The sequence below is a fragment of the Hippocampus zosterae genome, chromosome 1 (assembly GCF_025434085.1).
Source record: "Hippocampus zosterae strain Florida chromosome 1, ASM2543408v3, whole genome shotgun sequence".
NCBI lineage: Eukaryota > Metazoa > Chordata > Actinopteri > Syngnathiformes > Syngnathidae > Hippocampus > Hippocampus zosterae.
The window spans coordinates 14,249,955-14,272,239 of record NC_067451.1 but is presented as its reverse complement, the minus strand read 5'-3'; the positions used below and the strand labels follow the sequence as shown (position 1 = coordinate 14,272,239).

The window sequence follows — 22,285 nt, the reverse complement described above, 5'->3', positions numbered from 1 at the left end:
AATTATTTATTTAAATTGGGTTGATAAAGGGAGTGTGCAAGAAAATGGTTTCGATCCCCTACAGTACAACATAAACATGGGTGTCTGACGTGCAATACTGAGCAGTGGCCAGTGGGTGTCGGAATGGTCGAGCGCCGCTGTTGTGGCCGCTAGGTGGTAGCTCTGTACAAGGATTTCCTCCTCCCAGGTCGTCGAAACAACAAATTGAACTACGGAGCAAGCGGGCGAAGGAACGTCCGAAACCGCCTCTGACCGCGACTTTTAAACTTTTTTTTTTTTTTTACTAAATTAAGTGTGAGATTCGTCCTGGGGCTTGTCGAAGAAGTACAAGTTAGGAATCATCTGGGACTGCTATTTCTCAGCAAGGTAAGTTAGCTGTAAAATGGCGGAAAGCTATATGCAACTTAGTTGATTTGTATTTTGCTAGCTGCTTGCTAACGAGGCTAGTTGAGCCTAGAGCGCGGATGTCTGCCTCAGTCAAGTCGCCTCGCTAGCTCCGCTGTGAGAGGCTAGCTGCGCCCAGGTTTGTAGCGAGCTAACGCACACGATTCTTTTACCAAATTGACGCAAAATAGAACTCTTGCAACGCAACGAAGTATTTTGTTGTTTCGATGGACTTGGTTGCACTTCACAATAATTGTAAACAATGTTTGTTGCTTATGCAATACGGTGCTGGAACTCCCGAGGCAAGATGGAGGACGCAAGGACGTGATGTTTTTTTTGGGAACGTTAGCACGTACTGTTAGCATGGTTGACCATTCGTAGTTTATCGTGCTCGTGATTTTTTCCTTAATCATCAGTGTTTATGGTATTAAGTTGAACCTGGGATACGAGTAGTTTATGAAACGGTCATTGGATGCGCTTGCTTCTCACGCCAGTTTCTTCTCGCTCATATTAGCATGTGAGGGCACCGTCGAGCTTGCGTTGTTGTGTTATTATGGTCGTCCTAAGATCGCGGCAACAAACACTGACCCGTTGCCGAAATCCAAATCATACTTTTACGCTCAGGTATAGTGCACTTGCTTGTGCATTTCCACTCTTGAAGCCTCCGAAATTCACGGCTGCTAGCGCCGCTAGCAACACCCGCGCACCGGTGTCAATTTTGACAGGAACCGACGAAGAGCGTGGTCGCGTCGGCTCCGTTGGAGGGAACGGAGGCGTGTGTGCTGCTGCGTTGACTCTGGAACTCCTCAGTTTTGAGCTTTACGGCTCTTTGCTAGCCAAGATCTTCTCCCCGAGCTTCATTGTGGCAAGTTTATGAGATTCACTGAGCGATTTGGCGCCACTTTTTCAGTCAACACCCATTGAATCCCGTCATCTTGTCATCACCTAATATTTACGTATTAACTCGCGAAACGGCCACATGTCTTCAAATGGCAAAGAAGAATGGTTATAACGAACAATGCCATGTTACATTACAAACAAAGCACCTGTGTTGAGCTGTGACTGATATCGTCGTAGTTTCCGGTAGATAGATTTGTTACTTGTATTATCGTGGCAAATACTACCTATTGTAAGCAGCGACAGGCCTCCTCTTGTATTATTCCCTCGTTTATTAATTCGCTTATTAATCGGCTCGAGTACTGTAATATCGGCTAATTCACTTTCTGTTGTAGGATGCACGATGTGATTTATTAGCATCGGATAAAGTGTGTATTATATCGTTTATTTTGCAGTTGACAAGTCGGTGATTGCCTTTGAAAAGTTACTCTCCCGAAACGCATGCATGTATGTGCCACTTTTACACACAGTACAGTAAAGCAGTAGTTGTGGCCTGCAGTACTGTATCTTGTTGATGTTGGTAACGTGTTCTGATTGGTTGAAGTACGCGCGGGGGAGTTGGGGGGGGGGGGGGCACGTCCATATATGGCCAGTGAGGAAGATACTCCAATAATTGAAAAGCAAGCAGGGCGAGGAAAAGGGAACCAATGCTTTGAGTGCTGAGCGCCACAATAGCATCTGTACCGCCCACCGTTACCATGTGAAGCAAGAAAAATCTGTTTTCATCAGTTTGTTTGTCTAAGTGGTACTTCTTATTTTATATCTTTAGATTTCATGCAAGCTTCCATCTTGTATTTTCTGCGTGTTACAAGACCGTAATAAAGTGGAAGTTATCCAGAAGATGTTAGAGAAATGATAGCAGCACCAGAAATACCAGCAGACTTCCCCTACGCTCAGTAAGTGCTCCTTGTAATTTTTAGCTCTGTTAGCTTGCTTAGTATCGGCCCAAATGTTCATTTTATCAATTATTTTTCCATCTCTAGGGATACAGACACACAATTTTCCTCAGACACAGACTTTTCAGAAGATCCAGATGGGAGGACTTCAAATTCAGCGAAAGGAAAGGTATGTTAAGCAGTATTGGTTTTCTTCTCTTGTAACTAACCATTTTTAAATGAAAAGAAAAAAAAGTCACAAATATGACATTCAGTTAGTGGTAACAGAAACGCACGTATATGACGAGGACCAACGTAATAAAAACTTTGTTGATTAAATGAATTGTGCCGAGCAATGCACTCTGGGAACCGAGTCGCTACATCATAGGACACCCCTGTGCAGTGTCGCTGTGTTCTGTTGATCGGTGGCATAAAAACTTAAGGGGAAAAAAAGGCAAGGGCGTATGCTCTGTATTGATAGCACACATTTTGGCATTGCCAAAATAAGTCAGCCTCATGAAAAGCGTTTCTGTGGCTTTTGTTCAATGCACATGGATTGGCTTTGCCTTCCTTTGGAACGAGCATCAACACCCGCAGAGGGTCAATGCCACCAAGTGTTTCAGAATGGGCAACGGTTGGTTTCTGGACTTGTTGACCTACAAATTTGACTACGATAATATTTATTTATTTACACATTTACGGTGTAGCAGAGCACCAAGATATGACGTCACTTCAGATTTCTTCAAGGTTATGTGGGTGCCATCCAGTACTCGGGTAGAAAAACTGCAGTTGAAAACCTGAATGTTACTTGAAGCACTCATATTCCTTCTACAAAGTTGTATTTTACTTATCCATCCATCCATCCATCCATCCATCCATCCATCAATTCATTCATCCATTTCCTGAGCCTCTTATCCTCACGAGGGTTCGCGGGCATGCTAGAGTCTTTACCAGCTGTCTTCAGGCTGTAGGTGGGATACACCCTGAACCGTTTGCCAGCCAATCTCAGGGCACACATTGGCGAACAACCGTTCAAACCCACAGTCACACCAATGGACAATTTAGAGTGCCCACTCAACCTACCATGCATGTTTTTGGAATGTGGGAGAAAACCGGAGTACCCGGAGAACAGCCACACAGGAACGGGGAGGCCGGAGCCAAATACTAAATCAAGGCCTCTGCACTGTGAGGCAGACGTCCTAACCAGTCAGCCGCCGTGCCGCCCTATTGTACTTATACCTAACTATATAGTACAACATTGGCTACATGAAGGCATTTTGTTTCACCCCTTTAAACACAAATGAAATGTCATTCCATTTGTTAATTTGGTTTAATTGGAATACAAAACTCTATGTAAACGTGAGTAATAATACGACTTTTGCAAACAGCTGCATTTAGATGGGGAAAATACGGCCCTTATTTTCTGACATGTTACTGACAGTAACTGAATCATATTTTTTTTTTTACATTTTAGTCAATCGGACCTCCTGGGCAAATCCACACACTGGGTGAACAGTGCGATTATGAGAAGCGTTTTGTTATATCTGTTCATCGTGACCCTGGCTTTGACCAACACATACTCTAAACATGTTGATGACAAAAATTAGCAACCCGTTTACCCCAAGTCAGCTGGGGTAGGCTCAAAGTGCTATAGAAGATGGATGGATGTCAAAATTAGACAAAGCTGCAAAAAACTGCACAACTAGAATACCCTTTCTTAATATAATAATAATATGTAAATATTGCACAATCTCGGATTTTGACAGAACAGACTGAATTGTTGAACAGACAGTTGTAGGAAAGTGTTTTTCATGTTTCCCTCATGTCAATGGCTTTCTTTCAGGGTGGAAAGAAAGGCAAGAAACCAGCAGGAGACAAAAGCAAGGGGGGAAAGGGGGCAGGTCGGATAAATGGCCATCACCAGGAGAATGGCATGGAAAACATGATGCTGTTTGAGGTGGTGAAGTTGGGGCGGAGTGCAATGCAGGTGGGATATGTTATGTCACAAACACCTATGTTGTCATTTTAAAAAATCCAAAACTTTTCTTATGTTTCTTTAAACATATGTATTGCCCTTTACAGTCGGTTGTTGATGAATGGATTGAGTCTTACAAACATGACAGAGATGTTGCGCTGCTTGATCTCATCAACTTCTTCATCCAGTGCTCAGGGTGTAAAGGTATGTTACTAAATGTTATTTTCTTGCAATTCGCTCTGCCATACTAAGACGGTTACTTAATCTTTAAATTGACTAGTTAATTTGACTTTTTAAATAGTTTCACTGACTCCGTGTCACTGTTGATAATGCTTCTAATTCTTTTTTTGTCCTGAAACGATAAGGTGTTGTTAGTGGAGAGATGTTCCGCAACATGCAGAACTCAGAAATTATCAGACGAATGACAGAGGAATTTGATGAGGTAATTCGATTTGACCCTTTACTTTGTAGTAGATTGTGTTGATTTTTGAGATTGTCTTAAAATCGTTGCTCTTTGCACATACTGCTTCATGGCACGTGATTAAGGGCACTTGCTAATAAGCATTCTCTTTTCCTCTGTAGGATAGTGGAGATTACCCTCTCACTATAGCGGGGCCCCTGTGGAAGAAGTTCAAGTCAAGTTTTTGTGAATTCATTTCAGTCCTTGTGCGGCAGTGTCAATACAGTATCATCTATGATGAATATATGATGGACACGGTTATCTCCCTTCTCACCGGACTATCAGACTCTCAAGTCAGAGCCTTCAGACACACATCTACACTGGCAGGTAAGATTGTTGCTGTTTGAAATTGAATAGAAGGGTTGGAGTTTTCACCATAATAACTAATCTTGAATTGCCTCGAGCTGACCTGTGAAGAGCATTACCGTATTTTCCAGACTATAAGCCACTACTTTTTTCCCACACTTTGAACCCTGAGGCTTTTAATGTGGCACGGTTTGTTTATGAATTTTTGTAGGTGATCGTCGAGCCGTCAATAGATTTATCCAAAGTCTAGTCACATTTGACCAGCGAAATTACAGAACACGTCACATTGGACGAATGCAACCAACCAGAGTCTGTCCTCTTTCTGAATTATTCATCAGCCATTAATAAAAAGTGACTAATGTAAATTTGTTTTTATGGCTAAATGTAGCTGTTGCGGCTTTTAATCAGAAACGGTTTGTAGTCCGGAAACTAATGCTTGATTTATGAAAATTGCCCATATTGACGCTGTATCTTTCTTAACAGCAATGAAGCTGATGACAGCCCTGGTGAATGTAGCTCTAAATTTGAGCATTAACATGGACAACACCCAACGACAATATGAGGCAGAGAGGAATAAGATGGTGGCCAAAAGGGCCAATGACAGACTGGAGCTGCTCTTGCAGAAACGTAAAGAGGTATGGTCACTTTCATTTATATCAATCTAATTTAGGAAAAGTGGAGTTCATTTTCAATTAGAAATTAATTTGGAATGAAAAGAAAGGGTATGACCAGCCAAATGCCAGATTATTTATACCGGAGAATGTTGAGCAACAGCAACATGTCATTCGATGCATGCCAACAATTGTGCAAATTATTGTCATTTGGCCTTCTGTTATTGTTTGCCAAATGGATGGGTGTGTTTGTATTTATTTTTTAAATAGAAAGGGTAGCGAATAATATGTCCTCTGGGTTAGTGTTAAGAATTCTGCAGCTCTATTTATTTAGCTATTTTCCTTTTAACATTCTGATAATGGAACAACTTTCACCATGTCTCAAAGTCTGTGTTTGGATTGTATCCCCCATTAAATTAATGACAAGTAGGAAGCACGGTTACAGTAAAAATGCAGTACAGTATTTGCTAGTTATTTTACCCATTTGTGTCTTGGCTATGGTGCATCAGTTAATCAGTGTAAAGGAATCACTTTATTTTGCGACAGAATTCCTGTTTTGGAGGTGTAACCGTTAATTTGGTGGTCGACATGTTTTCAAGTTCACTTCTAGTTTTATTCAACTAGCATCTACTGTTAACTGGTTTATATCACAGCAAGTCCCACATGGCTCCCATTTACCTTGACGGCACAGTGTATTGCCTTGCTACACTCTAGTGGCGTATTTGGCTGCCACAATATGATCATGCACTTTTGGTAAAGGAAGGAAAATCCCACAATGGTCACTGAAATAACTGACAAGACGACATCGTCATTCCACAAAATGTATGGAAGAAGTTCCTTTGGACAGTTTAGGCAACTTTTGGAAAGTCATATCAGTTCAATCCACACATAATGTATACCAAGAAAATCTTAACCTTTCCGCCACAGAACTCTTGCATGATGATGTTCCTCCCACATTTTTTTCAGGCAATATTGAGGAATTAACTTTGTTTCCATTTCAGCTCCAAGAAAACCAGGATGAGATTGAAAACATGATGAATGCAATATTTAAAGGAGTCTTTGTACATCGTTATCGGTATGTGACCATGAAATGAACTATTTCTGTCTTTTTTTGGGCTGCTGTGTAAGACAGAGTTGTTGTATTGTCTTTTAACCAATAATCATGATGTTTCCCCAGTGATTCAATAGCAGAAATAAGAGCCATCTGTATAGAAGAGATTGGAGTTTGGATGAAGCTCTACAGTGATGCCTTCCTTAACGACAGTTATCTAAAGTATGTGGGATGGACCATGCACGATAAGGTGGGTCAGCTAAGAAATTTACCCTTGCTTAAAAATTTTTGACAGAACATTGTTTCCTTTGCTGCATGAAGGTGCTATCTTAATGTTTTAGTCAAATCGAATATTTCTTTATTTTGGACTCCTGCCTGGGATACCTGTGTAAAACTCAAATTTCACCCCCGGAAATAAAAAATCTTTACCAATGCCCTATGTTCTCCCAAATATAAAACCCACGGTAGCCCACGCTACGGTCCCCACCCTGGATTTTGGGCGACGGTTCGGTCCAACTTTGATATTTATTTGCGTATTGTGTTGTATTGAATAATTATAATTGATTTCAAGTTGACCATTGAACACTCTTGAATTGTAAACGGCCTCTTATTCCTTGACAAATTTTATTCCACGTGACAATAGAGTAATATCAAAAATGTAAAACAAAGCATAAACATGTAGAAAAAACAACACTGGTTTGATTGGTCTTGCCTGCACAGCCCTCTGCAGGCATGACCAATTGACCCGCGCTTTATCCAACTGCTACACTTATGGTAGGTTCAGACCGAACATGAAATTTTGCGGCACCCTGTATGTCTCGCGTGCTTTTTTTCACTGGGGAACTACACAAGGTTGCTTCCTGTGGAGAAGATGTGGGCCTGCTCCTCCTCCAACATAAATAAATAAATACCTGTACATTGAACAGCGAAAGTCAATCTGGCTGTGTTATTGTGGCTGCTGACTGCTATCTTGTCTGACCTTTCAATAGTTATCAACAAGTCAGTACACTCTGTTCCTGCTTGCGCTGCGTGTGACATAGTAACTGCATTTGAGACGTCGATTGGCTGGTGTCGATGCGACAACGCCAAAAGTTCAAATTTGCCAGCCCCGGCGAAATGGACAAAGAAGCAACACTTTTGGTTAATCTGCGCAGCAAACTGCATTTACTACTATGGAAACACGCCACCAGAAATGCTCAGTTTGTGTTCAGTATGACTGCATGCAGCATTAGGTTGGGAATTAAAACATGGCTGAAATGTCCTCGTTCAACCAAACCACACGTTTTCAAGCACATAAAAAAGGGCTGCAAACGTTAAGCTATTATTACTCCCACTGCATAGGTGCTCCGTAGCATTCTCAATAGACTCTTGTTTTGCTGGTGTGACCTGTTGAAGTCCAACAAGCAATTAGGATAAGGATTCAAACACAGGAGAGGCTTCTTTTGTTCATTTTGCTTCTTTTGTTCAAAGTCCGGGAGATGTTTCAAGCACCGCTTGCACACAGTACAAAGTGGACCGTTTTCTCTACTTGCCACTGTCTTTAATGATGAAATTGAAACTAATCGACACCGTAGATTTGGCTGAAGAATCTTCAAATGTTCAGCTCTGAAATTCGCTGTTTCACTGCATCTGTTAGCTGCACTTTCAAGTTGGAACTGTGACACAAAATGTAAATGCAAAGTGCATTGCAAAAACAAAAACAACTATTTTCCAAAAGGCTACATTAAGGCCCATTTAACATCCCATTCCTACTTTGTGATTCAGACACATGGTTGAAAACATAATCATTCATTTATGAACCCCAAAATCCAAAGATCTTGATTACATGTTTCCTAGTGTTTCAATTAAAAGATTTTTTTCTAACGTGTTTCATCAAGCTTCCTACAATATTTCACTTGTTTGATGCAAATTTGTGTGTGTGGTTACCGAATTGTTTAATTTTAATACAACATTTGAATATTTCCAAATTATTTTTTAGCAAGGTGAGGTACGACTGAAGTGTTTGACAGCTCTACAGGGTCTGTATTACAACAGAGAGCTTAATGCAAGGCTGGAACTCTTCACCAGTCGCTTTAAGGTCAGTGCCACCTGCTGGACAGCTTAAACACCACAATTACACTACTTACAATACAATACTTAGTACATATTTGTCAATCTCGGCAGCCATTGATATGTCTGACACAACGGACAAAACTTGGGGTTTTTTTTTTCAATTGCTTCATTTGTACTGACAAACATGTTACATTTTTCTACCCTTTTATTTTTCCAAGGACCGAATTGTCTCCATGACCCTCGATAAGGAGTATGACGTTGCAGTACAAGCAATCAAGTTGCTCACGCTAGTTTTGAAGTAAGTTCTATAAATGGTTATCCCAGTTTTGAACCTTGTTTACCACTTATCAATGGAAAAAAAATATTCTACTTGTAAACCCGTTGTATGCACACGCGCACAAAGTACTCCATCCAGGACACGGAGTAACTTGTAACAATTTTGTTTGCACCTTCCACTTGAATGGCTCTTTTTTTTGTTTGTTTCTGCAGTAGTACAGATGAGGTACTGACCCCTGAGGATTGCGAGAGTGTCTATCATCTGGTCTACTCGGCACACAGGCCGGTTGCTGTAGCAGCAGGAGAATTCCTCTACAAAAAGTACGTCAGACGTAATTTAAACAGAATTGAGCGTTTCGCTGACATTCTACATTTGCCATCTGTCTTTCTCCTCGGCTCGGGTTTTGTGTCTTACCTACCAGGATACACGGAATTTATTTTATTTTGTATACTGTGTTTACATGAGGGGCTTGTAACTCTCTTCTAATAACCAAATTTGGATTGCAGTGAAGTTTAAAGGGTTTAGTGTTCTGTTATAGTACTGTTATTTCCTCAGTGGGTATTGCCAGTACAGGTTACAATGTTCAAAAAGTAGAGTTTACACTTGTGGATTCTTTATTTTGAATTTGCGTATCACAACCCGTGACATGACACTTACAAAAACCAAAATGTGGCAGGTTCACCGACATTGTGTCCACCGGAACAATTTACAAAATCCAAACATCGACGCCAGCGACCCCCTGTATGCTTCTTTTTGAGAGACCCTTGCTGCTTCTTTGCGTGATTACATTTGATGCTCAAATAGAGGATGTTGTGGGAGTGAGTTGCCAAACTACTATGTTTTCAAAGATTGTTTAGCCAGAGGGAACCAGAGGAGGAAGGTGCCCCTAAGAGGAGAGGCAGACAAAGTCCAAACGCCAACCTCATCAAGACCACTGTCTTCTTCTTCCTGGAGAGTGAGGTACACACATTTTCATTCTGTCTTCATTTATTGCATGCAAACTATCAAGTTATTCACCCATGCTGTGTGAAAATCTTTTTAGCTCCATGAACATGCCGCCTACTTGGTGGACTCTCTCTGGGATTGTGGTCCGGAGTTACTGAAGGACTGGGACTGTACGATCAGCTTACTATTAGATGACCCATTCGCAGGAGAGGAAGGTATGACGAAAACCTCATCACGTGCCACTGACAAGTGGCTGAGAGCAAATGCGTGTATTTACTAACCAGGACTTTTTTTTTTCTTCTTGACTTGTAGCTCTTACAGATAGACAAGAGACAGCTTTGATTGAAATCATGTTGTGCACTGTGCGCCAGGCTGCTGAATGTCACCCCCCTGTGGGAAGAGGCACGGGGAAGCGTGTAAGTTGCATTTATGGGATTGTAGTCCTTTCTCTTGATTTTTTTTTTGTATGGAGCATTATCAGTTTAGAGCCTATAACAAAGGTTTCGTTCTCTCCACACATTGAAATAAGCAACAACTGTTCAACGCCCTTTCAGCGTTTATCAGCATCATGTTCAAACTCAACAAAAGATATTAATGTGCTAATCCAGATCCACAGCGACATATAGTAATTTTTTCCTTGGCCCTTGTAAGGTAATTATAATGTTGGTAACAGTCGTCAATATATTGGAACAACCCTGGAAACTGTTGACTATTTGCTGAAACCGGCTTCCTCTGTCTAATGCCTAAACAATTAAAGGAATTACTATGAGTTGTTGCGGTTTTCTAGTCCATGTATTTCTAGTCGCTAGTGTATTTTTCATTAATCATGAATTCTGACAGCACAAAGGTATTTGACTTGCATTCAGGTGATGACAGCCAAAGAAAAAAAGACTCAGCTTGATGACAGAACCAGAATGACAGAGCTCTTTGCTGTGTCTTTGCCCCCTCTACTGGCCAAGGTATGTCATTACGTTGACACGTGGTCTTGTGCATGTTCTTCAGAAAATAGCTAAATTGAATGTTTGCCCTGTTGACAGTATGCCGTGGATGCAGAGAAGGTGACCAACCTGTTGCAGCTCCCTCAGTTCTTTGACCTTGAAATTTACACCACAGGACGTCTGGAAAAGGTCTGTCAAATGTTCTTCTTAGATTATATTGATTTAATGAATTATAATAAGAGTAATACACCACCCATGCATGTCATACATGCTGCGCTCATCGGAACAGGTTGTATTATTATATGATATTATGCATTTCATTCAATATGATCCAGAGCTTTCCTGCTCACACTTCCTCAATTCCTTGGTATTGACTGTCTCCACCAGTATCCTAAAAATGTTTTTCCGTTATTTGATCTAAATACTCCATTTTTATGCAATTTGTTACTTTTATGGGATTCCTACTTGTATTTATTTACATTATGTTGTAAGGTGACCTTGAGAAATCGAAAAAGTACCTCCAGACGTGTTGTTGTTGCACTGTATAAATATTACCAATTCATCAGTGCGCATTTTCAATCCCACATTTTGGACTTTGTTGACTGTGTTATCTGTTTACTGTTGACTGCAGCACCTTGAAGCCCTGCTCCGCCAAATCAAGGAAATTGTGGAGAAGCACACAGACACAGAAGTTTTGGAGACATGCTCTAAGACGTACCATGCCTTGTGCAATGAAGAGTTCACAATATTTAACAGGGTCGACATTGCCCGCTCCCAGCTGCTGGATGAGCTGGTGGACAAGTTCAACAGGCTACTGGAGGATTTTCTCCAAGAGGTATGAGTCAAAGTTGACTTTTTGTAAGCCCTCTTCCTGATAACCATACTTGATTATTCTCACGCCCCCCTTTTTTAATTTGTTTAAGAAAGATTCTTACTTTTAGTCTTTTCCTTTTAGATGCTCATCTTAAGTAGTAATTTAATGTTAATTAATGGGTTAATTGTGCCATGTCACCCAAAATGCTGCAGTTCATGCAGAATTTATTTTAATATTTATTTTTGTGTACTTCTGGAATCATATTAGGTTGGGATGGGCTGATACCACTTTTTTCAGACCAAATACGAGTGGAAGTACTTAGATTTGAGTACGAACCAACACTGTGCACCGATATGTGATACTTCATAATGTCATTACATCTTACAATTGTAAAGAATTACTTTTATTACAGTCAGAAATTGTTCGGAAAACACAAAGCATTTTATTCTTTACCATTGCATAACTTTTACTCAAATGTAACACTTTTTAAACGAACAACTTGTCATAACTGACATATTGAACATCCAACTGCATCTTCTTCCTATATGGCTACACGTTTCACTTAAAATGTCAGATGTCACACAAGGCATTTTGATTATGTCGTGTCTAAGTCTGAACACAAGGGGACACTAATACAGGAGTACATAGAAGCATGATATTCATAAATTAAATAGCCCAATAAAAACAATCATACATACATACTTGAATCCTTTCTCCTTCTTTCGGGTTCCTTTTCACACTGGCTTGAAGGGAAGAATTGTGATTCTTTTGGCAGAGACGCAACCTGTTGTCACAACCTTCACCAAGGCTTCACTATTATGAACTCGTCATATGGAACTCGACGATGCATTCGTTTTGCCAAGCCCATCACAAGTATTGTTCATTGAACTGAATGTCTCTTTCCAGGGTGAAGAAACTGATGAAGACGATGCTTATCAGGTTTTGTCAACTCTAAAAAGGATCACAGCTTTTCACAAGTATGAATGTCTTCTATTTGTAGGCTGCTCTTTCTCATGTCTGTCCATGATGACGAATGTAAGTGAGAAGTGTCTTCTTTTAACTTGATTATTTGTATATCTTGTAGTGCACATGATCTCTCTGGATGGGATCTGTTCACCAGCAACTTTAAGTTGCTCAATACAGGGATCGAGAATGGCGATATGCCCGAGCAGGTTATTTAAAAACACTTTCAAATAAATTGATTGAATGCATTGACTGTCATGTTCTCAAAATTAAGCCCACTCTGATCAGCATTTGCAATTTTAATGTTCATCTCTTTTTTGAGCAGATAGTCATCCATTCACTGCAGTGCACCCACTATGTCATCCTGTGGCAGCTGGCCAAGTTATCTGAAGGCAGCTCCCGAAAGGTGAGTGTCGACTCGCCCAACGTCAGTGTACTTCTGTGAAGCATGACTGTGCCGGTCAAATCACTATCTGACCTTTCAGGAGGACATGGTTACCTTGAGGAAACAGATGAGGGCCTTCTGTATGATGTGTCAACGATACCTCACGAATATCAATACAGCTGTTAAAGAACAGGTAAAAAGTACCTTGGACTTAAGCGATGAGAAATCCTGTGACTCATTGTTATATTTTAGGACTCCTCCTGTATTGTTATGTAGGGGAGTATACAGGTTATTACTACGTTTTCCTTTTCTTTCCACTGCAGGCATTCACCATCCTTTGTGACCTCCTGCTCATCTTCAGCCACCAAATGGTGGCTGGTGGCAGAGAACACCTGGAGCCCTTGGTTTATTCCCCTGAGGACTCGCTTCAGTCTGAACTGCTTTCCTTCATCCTAAATCATGTTTTCATAGACCAGGATGATGACACCAATAGCACAGGTACAAGCAAATATGTATCCGCTGCTCAGTTGGGTGTGTTGAGAACTAGGGTTGGGCATCGTTTGATTTTGTATGATTTCAGTTCGCTGCCATGCATACGTGCAATGGTTCCAATGACGAGGAGGAGCTTGTATGACTAGATCTCTTGATCTTTAAAACATCGTAGAAGAAAAATGATTATTATGCAGAAAAGTACGGGATGTTTACAAGTTCCCGACGTAGAGAAAGTACCCTGAATGCGCCATGTAGGCAGCGTAGCATGCGTGTAGCATAAGTGATTCTGTCATCACTCAGCGTCCTTTAAGCTGTAAGCAGTTGGCATTTAGTATAAAACTAAACACACACAAAAAAGAATTACACACATTGTGTATTTAAATACAAAACATGCATCGTTTTAAAAATATCGTTCCTCAAGAATGCTAAAGTCAATATTGTATAGAAATTTAAAATTTGCATTGGCTTTGGTTGTGCTATTGCTCCAGATAACAAATATTCACACAGAAGCGGTGCGGAAATACGTGAGTTCATTTGGAAAGGCCTATTTTGACTAGAGCACATATTCACTGCGCTCCTGCTTTTAAATTGCTTTCAGCTTTTGTGTTGTTTTCAGACCAATCTAATCAAAAGTTCAAACGGGCCTTGCAAAGGTCGAAGCCACATGGCCTATAGTTTTTCCATGCCTTTTCATGAGCTGGCAGCAGCCATGGCCAGGGGCATTTTGTTTTAACTTCTGTTTACATCCTATTCTTGTGAAAGTGATATGTATGACTGCTTTCAAGGAATTTCTACAAAGAATCAGAGAAGACCTGATTAGATTTTGAAAATCCAAGGTCACTCTGACCTCCCTCAGTTTCATCTCTTTGCCATTAATTTCTGGAACGCCTGAAAAGAGTGGTCATGACATCTGGAACAAGTGTGACCTCAAAGGCAAAAATAAATGATTTTGCCACAACAGAAAAACAAACCGTCCTCCTAAATCTACTTATCATTTCAAAGAAATTGATCATTGTAATTGACATGATTTTACTTCAACCTTTGGCCTATATAGATGATAGTAAACGAAAAAGGGGATTACTTTACGATGTGTTAACTAGTATTTGTTGTGAAGACTAATATTTGGATTGTTTTCTGTCTTTAGATGGCCAACAGGACGATGAGGCAGTGAAAATTGAAGCATTACACAAGAGGAGAAACCTCCTGGCTGGCTATTGTAAACTGATCATCTACTGTGTGGTCGAAATGAAAACCGGAGCTGACATTTTCAAACAGTACATGAGGGTTAGTTTGTTTTTTTTAATCATAATTTATTTAAGGATGATTTTGTTTCCAATCCACATTCTTTGAAGCAGGAGCACCACATCCAAAACTATCTTTGCAACTAACTATGTGCCCCCCCCCTTCATTTATGCAGTATTACAATGATTATGGCGACATTATAAAGGAAACAATGAGTAAGACGCGGCAAATTGACAAGATTCAGTGCGCCAAAACCCTCATCCTCAGCCTTCAGCAGGTCAGTGTTCAGTTTTGCTCAGTTTCTTTCATCCAGGCATTCGGTAGCTTCCAATTTGTTTGAGCCATATTGCAAATGTTAATACAAATGTTTCCTCTCTGTCTCTCTTAGCTTTTCAACGAGATGCTGTCAGAACTGGGCCATGGGTTCGATCGCTCCTCCTCTGCTTTCTGTGGAATCAAAGAGTTGGCCCGTCGATTTTCTCTAACCTTTGGCCTTGACCAAGTGAAAACCAGAGATGCCATTGCCATGCTGCACAAGTACGACTTTTCTTTCATGTTTGTTCACCTTGGACGTTCCAACTTGCAAACACCACATCAATAATATAAGAAATTAAATCAAAAGCTTCAATGTAAGATTTAATGCATTTAAAGCCAATGAAACACCCCCTCTTGCCACCTCAATGCTTCCTTTTCTTCTTGTCCACATTTGCTTATATCCTAGGGATGGAATAGAGTTTTCTTTTAAAGATCCAAGTCCCCAGGGAGAAGGAGGCCCTCCCCTCAACTTGGCTTTCTTAGACATCCTCAGCGAATTCTCCTCTAAGCTGATGAAACAGGACAAGAGGACTGTGTAAGTTTGATTTCTGTTGTGCTACGAAGTGGGAGGCTCAGTGCAACAGGTGTTTGTGACAAAATTAAAAAAAGACTTAATTCTTCATTCAAAACCTGCCTTCTTTGGAGTATTTGTTCTTTTTGGTGGCAGCGTGTGTTTGTTTCTCTAATCCCTGTCACTTTTCCATTTCTCCACAGCCACATGTACTTGGAGCGTTTCATGACGTTCCAGATGGCACTGCAAAGAGAGGACTGCTGGCTCCCCCTCATTTCATACAGGAATTCCCTACAGGCTGGCGGTGATGACGACACGATGTCGGTGATGAGTGGCTACTCCAGCAGAGGCTCCTCCATTCGGTCGAAAAAGACCAAGGCTCCTGCTACTACAACTGGAACTTCTGTAGCAAAGCGGAAGCTGCCAGAAGGTGGTGAGCATTTGGCAATCTGATTTCTCTGCATTGTTTAACACTCAGAACAAGTCTCGCTTTTCTGTTACACTACCACCTATAAACAATCCCGTTAGCCATGAGAGTGGCATGCATTAATACGTGGCTGCAATAGTACAGTTGAAGTCCAGAAAAGCAAGAATGTCTTTCAACGTTTTCAATGCGTTCCAAGCATCTTGGCTCTCGCAGTCGAGTCGATGGGCAAAGGGATAAAACAGCAGATGGTAGAAGCCTACTAATAACCACAATTTCCGCATCATTTCATCAACAACGAGAAAATGCAATTCAGTACTGGATCACCCAAGGTGGTGACTGTAGTGGAGTTTGGATCAAGTTGCTGTCATCACAGGAATTTTGATTGAAACGTTGACAAAAACTACAAGCCATCTGTGCAAAGTGAAGTCTACGTAACTGGGATGGAACCGGTGTTCATGTTTCATCTGTCTTTTCCTTTCCTTCCAGAGGAAAGCAGTAGCAGCGAGGTGTGGCCGCAAGGCATTCAAACCCCAGTCATGTTGCCATCGCCCCACCTCACCTCCACTGCCATGCGAGACCCGAAACGGGGTCGTGATGACAGCTACATGGGTGTCTACGCCCTCCCTCACGACCAGCCGCCGCCCCAGCAACACCCACAACAACACCACCAACAGGCATCTCAGCATCATCAGACCCCCATGGATTACAAGTACGCAAATCTATAGACTTCACTGTCTGCTACATTGGAGTCGTTGAAATTCTCTATTAATTCCGCTTGGATTGAAGTCGATTCGTATTTCGTTTTAGTTATGACTTTCTAATTGTTCAGTGATGAAAGTCCTCCGTATTTTCCCGGGATTTCAGATTTTCACATTTTCATGAAAATTCCTACGGAACATTGAGGAAAGAATGCCTAAAATTAATTTGGATATTAGTTGACAACATTGAACGAACACGCGTTTGAGTTTGTTGTTTGGCTTTCACGATCGTAGCCATATTGAGGCACTAACATTAACAGTAACATCCCTCTCCTCGCATTCTCATGGCCTCGACATATCTCGGAGATTTCGAAATTTCGGCGAAAACGGAAGCCACAAAGGGTGCACACAAAAGGCAGATTAATCATTGAATGCCAATATTTGAATAGTGTTTTGTGTAAACTAATTCATGTGTGATCGGCCAGGTACGGCTCCAGCGCAATGTTCAAACAGGTAGACAGGCAAGCTGACCTACGTGCAATAGACGCGCGTGTTAGGAAAACGTTCAAGTGGTCATGGCTTGAGGAAAAGGACTTGAAGGGAGATTTTTTTTTTGGTCCGACTACATTAGAAAGGTCGACAAACTTGGTAAGTCAGTTAAAATCTCTCATATATATACAGTGTCTATATATGCGTGCTCGCATTTGTATTTTCAGGAAAGTCCACTTTGATCTCTGATTGTTGACCAGTCGAATACAAAAGAACAGACTACGATTGACTTGGGGCTGTTAAGCTTTTGTGATGATTTTATTTAAATGAATGGAATTTAAGCTTTCGTACACGTTGGCCCTTAGTTTTGTGCTGTAATTTTCACTTGTCATTCGTAACATTTCACTGCTAAGTTTCAGTTTCAACACTTGGATGGCTCCTTTGATTCCTAATATTTACAGTCTGTGTACTTTAATAAGTGTTCGTTTGGACCAAGGCTCATTCTTCAGTTGAGTGCCTATCGTGTGAGACTGGGATTAGAATTTGAATGTGCAGCCTACCAGGTGGTCTTATAGTGACAGTGATTGATGTTGATGTTTTTTTGATAGCCGGCCAGTGAGACAACAAAACAGTATTTCTAGCTGTAGGTGAACAGTAATGGCTAATTAATGTAACTTGTCTAGTTCCCAGGTGACGTGGATGCTTGCCCAGAGACAGCAAGAAGAGGCTCGTCAGCAGCAAGAAAGAGCAATGAACTACGCAAAGCTCAGGACCAATTTGCAGCATGCTATGTAAGATATTCAACCAGTGGGACGGTGACGTTGAGGTGATATAATGTCTCTAAAAAGCCCAAAACCTTTTAATAAATGCATATTGGTACATTCACGCAGACGTCGTGGCACTGGCCTCATGGAGGAAGATGAAGAGCCGATTGTGGAGGATGTGATGATGTCATCTGAGGGTCGTATGGATGACCTGAATGAAGGCATGGACTTTGATACAATGGACATCGACCTGGTGAGAAGCATTTACCATTCATCATTTATTGCACGCTCCTTATTTATGAGTAGCAAAGATTACATCGAGCCACAAATGTAGCATTTCCATTGTGCTTTTGTGAGGCTCAATATTAAAATTGCCACAATATCATCATTGTCATGTTACAAGTTTAAAAGCAACAACGCATCTCCGTCAAAATACTGACTAACATTGGCTTGCTTCAGGAGAACTCAGCATGTCATCTGAGTGAAGAATAGACCAATCATGGTCTATATTGAGTATAGACCATGATCTATACTCACTATAGACCATGATAAGCCACTGAGCCAAAAGGAATAAAATGACTGGCCATGCCTCGTTCTTAGTCACTGCTGTTATGATGAACAAAAACACAATATAGTATCGAGCACTTAAAAAAAAAAGCAATATTGTGAGTTTTTATACAGTAACGTGAGCTCTTTTTATATCACAAACCTCACCACAGTATCGTGATTATTGTATCATGAGGTCGATATCTCAATAGTATGGTATTAGGACATTTGGATATTGTACATCCATAATTTTTAATGGTACTTTTGAAAGAAGATGGTTGAGAAAATAATTGCATGAAGAAGCTGTTATGGTCTTAATTGTTGTTACATTCCTAGACTTTGTTGATTTGCAGCACCATCACAAAGCGCCTGCAATGGGTCTTTGAGGTCACTGCAATGGAGGTGATTGGGCAATATAAGTATGGGTTTTTTTCCCATCTGGTTGAATTTATCCTCATGTGCTCTTAAATTTTAATGTCGCATTTTAGCACTCAAATCTGAGGATCCAAAATAACGTACAGTTGCCCATTTTCCTTTGGCAGTTGTTTCCCCAAACATAACCATTCAATTTATTTCATCACCGCTCCTTCCAACAGACATCTTTCTTTGACCCAGACGACATGTGAGGTTTACTAAAATCCTCAGAGCTCTTGTTGACTTTGAGGATCCAGTCAGTCAGAGAAGACTTATTTGTTAGGCCTACAACAACTATTACAGACCATCTTGTGCTGATTTTTCAATGTCGTTTCCAAATGCACAAAGAAAAGAACTGTAATCATCAAAAGCTTGGTTTTGGCTGCGTGTAAAAGGGCCTCTGTGTCTTGTTTAATGAAACATTGTGTTGACAGTGCATTGCAACATCATGACCAATTTAGTTGACAATTTACACCCGCTCCACAAAACCATGCATGATGACTGTAAAACCAGAACTAAATGTAATCGGAAACATATGTCTCAACTGCATACCAAACGTCAAGTTGATTTCACAAGTACCTACAGTAAGTCATTCCACCGATTTCTCATATTAAAACGGGTAAACCGACCTAAGTGACCTCTGATTATTTTTTTAACCCCCCTCCCTCTTGAGTCACTTTTCAACACACCTTTCCTCCTCTCATCTAGCCGCCATCTAAAAATCGACGTGAAAGGTCTGAGCTAAAGCCGGACTACTTTGACCCTGCCTCTATCATGGATGAGTCGGTAAGACCGAGTTGCTGCTTACATGTGTGGTGTTTGTATGTTGACAACCAAGTGTCCCCCCGCTCAAACATAAAACTTGGCTGTGTCATCCATGGTTCATTGGATTTGCTGACATGAAGCTTATGACCCGTCTTTGTACGCGTTCAGCCATCTGAGCTGTGTGCACCCTAGCCAAATTCCTTTCACCTTGGCCTTGAAATCCAGGTCAGACAGCAGACGCTCAGCCCTGAACAATGTTCATGAGTGTCTTGTGTCCACTCCAAATGATTCATCACTCGCATTTCTCATAAACGGGTTTCATTTGAAATTTGTTGAGAAACATTGTGCCACAGATTACTTTTTGCCACTCTTACCAATTGTAGCTACAGTATGTTCTTGTGTTCTCTGGCACATTCAGCAACATATTGTACAAACTTTGCTGCTGTGAATCTGGAATTCCTCCATTGCGAGACTAATAAAGGTTTTCTTAAAAAGTAAATTAAAATAATTTAGCCGCTATTGCGCACTTGTGTGTGTGTCTGTGTGTGCGTGTGTGCGGGTCAAGCCTTTCATAAATTTTGGACGTGTCATCTGAGTGAATTTTTTTTTCCTTTTAGGTCCTGGGAGTGTCTATGTTTTAAACTAATATCCAAATTATGTTGAAACTGGGATACGAGAAGAGGAGCTTTGTATTTAAAGAGAATTTTAGATGCGAAAACAAGTGTGTTTTCTGTAAGAAAAAGCAAAAATTAAAAAAAAAAAGTTTTGGCTTGTACTTCATGTGGACCAATGATGACCCACACTCAGTGTTGCTTGCTCAGAGAGGACTTCAAATATATACTTTTATAATCTTGGTTAAGATCTTCCTGTTCCAGAATAGTGAAACAGGCCACTTCCAAACCTATCAAAGACGATATATGTCTGAATAAAAATCCATAATAGCATTTTCCCTCTTTTTTTTTTTCATTTCTCTCCCAGTGAGGATGGATTGGTGTGTTATAACTTAAGAAACATAGCTTTTTGTTGTTGTTGTTTTTTTTTTTTTTTGTCTAACCCATTTTACATTTGTAGTAAGTTACCAGGTGTGATGTAGTAATTTATAAACAGACTGTAGTAGCTTGCCTGTACCGTGTTAGCCAAGTGAATGGAGGTCTTTCTGTTCTTGTACTTTCATTGCCCTCCTCTCTCTTGAGTTCATCTTCCCGCTTTGAGGTCCTGATAACCACTGGTGGTTAAGATTGTGAGATGTCATGTAGAATCAGTCTCAATCCTTGTTTATGCTGTGAAGCTTCCCACAGTCCAGTAGTACGTAAGTCTTGGCGCTTACCCCAAGATTTGGACCACTCCAGAGAATTGTTCCCTTGAACCACAAGTAGCCTGGTCCAATGAAATTGTTTGTTTTGTTTTCTTTCCAATCTAGCAGCATCATGTCAAAATGGGTATCTCTACATTTTAAATAAAAAAAAACAACAACATATGAATTGGTGCTGATTTTTATATATGTGCTTTGTTTTTCTTATTTTTAACCTTCAGTCACAAATGAAAGAAGTGTGTAAGAAACTGAAAAATTGAACACGTCAATCCATGCAGCGAGAAAGATTTTTAGATTTGTATTTTTTACATTTTGATTTTCTTTTCTTCCTTTTGTCTTGATAATGTCTTCGGGTTTTTACCTTCTTTCCTAACGTGTAAATTAGTTTGGATAAAACGAATGAAATTCAGCTTTAAGAGTTTCTCCGCTCGAGTCCTGTCACGAAAATACTTCAAAGAGACTTCAAATGTTAATAACCGGGAGGTCGTCTTTCAGAAATTACTGAACGCAAGCTATTCAGCAGTGATGTGGCAGCTAGACAAAGCTTAGATTTTGACTTATATTTGTCACACATGACTTTTAATGAACTGTTTTGTCTACTGAGTTTGTTTTTGTAGTCATTCCATGCTAAAGCCTTAAACATGCTTCTTCTCTCACTCTAATCTTCCATGTCAGCAGATTGGTCATGTTTAAAGGGTGGATAATTGGCTTCTTAGAACATGAAACATGAGATGGTCAAATGTATCAATGTGATCAAGTAGATGAGCAGTCTATGTGTGTTTTGCCTAATTAATTTATGTAAGTAAAAAGAAAATTCTTTTAAGGAAAATGTACTGTTTATTTGTTGCTTACCACTACATTGGTATAAATCCTTATTAGATATTGTGTATATATCTTCAATTTTTTTTCTTTTTTGGCTATTTTGTGTTCTGCACTCTTGCCTACACCCTGAGTTGTCTACTATTCTCCCATCCTCTTTCAGTCACTCTGTTTTCTGATTTGTACTTGTCTGGAGACAGTAACTTTTGAATAAAAATCAACACACAATTTCTACTGTGATAGCTATTTACTCCATTTACCAACCACGCTGTTGCAATTTTGAGTTCAATGGATTTGTTTCTGACCAAGAGTGAAACAAAAGATAATTGATTTTTTAAAATATATGTAGCACTCAAAATCCCGATCAACATAATGTCGTCTAGAACATTCTCATCAGGTATAAATTTAGAACATGGAATACCTGTATACCCGCAATGAGTAATGTGATATTCATACTGATGGCCATCTAACTAAAAAAGGTAATTTACCAAATTTATAAAAACGAAAGAAAAAAAGCACAAACTCAAAATTTGACCAGAAGGTGAAATATTTTGGATT

The 22,285-nt window shown here is 40.3% G+C and overlaps 1 protein-coding gene across 3 annotated transcripts; it reads left to right on the top strand.

The window, feature by feature from the left end:
- Positions 1-188: 188 nt before the first annotated feature.
- On the top strand, positions 189-21,955 carry stag2b (stromal antigen 2b). 3 transcript variants are annotated; one of them, XM_052077408.1, is made up of 34 exons: positions 189-366; positions 2,051-2,177; positions 2,265-2,346; positions 4,000-4,143; positions 4,239-4,335; positions 4,497-4,573; positions 4,714-4,918; positions 5,381-5,532; positions 6,510-6,583; positions 6,686-6,809; positions 8,538-8,636; positions 8,830-8,909; positions 9,101-9,208; positions 9,737-9,848; positions 9,931-10,048; positions 10,146-10,249; positions 10,700-10,792; positions 10,871-10,960; positions 11,403-11,606; positions 12,492-12,562; positions 12,670-12,757; positions 12,874-12,954; positions 13,034-13,126; positions 13,257-13,431; positions 14,570-14,709; positions 14,843-14,944; positions 15,056-15,204; positions 15,389-15,517; positions 15,697-15,923; positions 16,407-16,629; positions 17,791-17,898; positions 17,998-18,124; positions 19,540-19,617; positions 20,214-21,955. In XM_052077408.1, exons 2-34 carry the CDS (start codon positions 2,134-2,136, stop codon positions 20,235-20,237), a joined length of 3,822 nt encoding a protein of 1,273 aa, XP_051933368.1. In that variant the 5' UTR covers positions 189-366; positions 2,051-2,133; the 3' UTR covers positions 20,238-21,955. The 3 variants fall into 3 exon arrangements, with proteins under 3 accessions (XP_051933368.1, XP_051933350.1, XP_051933359.1); XM_052077390.1 differs by having other exon boundaries at positions 15,697-15,926; XM_052077399.1 differs by lacking the exon at positions 189-366 and adding an exon at positions 470-523 and having other exon boundaries at positions 15,697-15,926.
- The last annotated feature ends 330 nt before the right edge of the window (positions 21,956-22,285 follow it).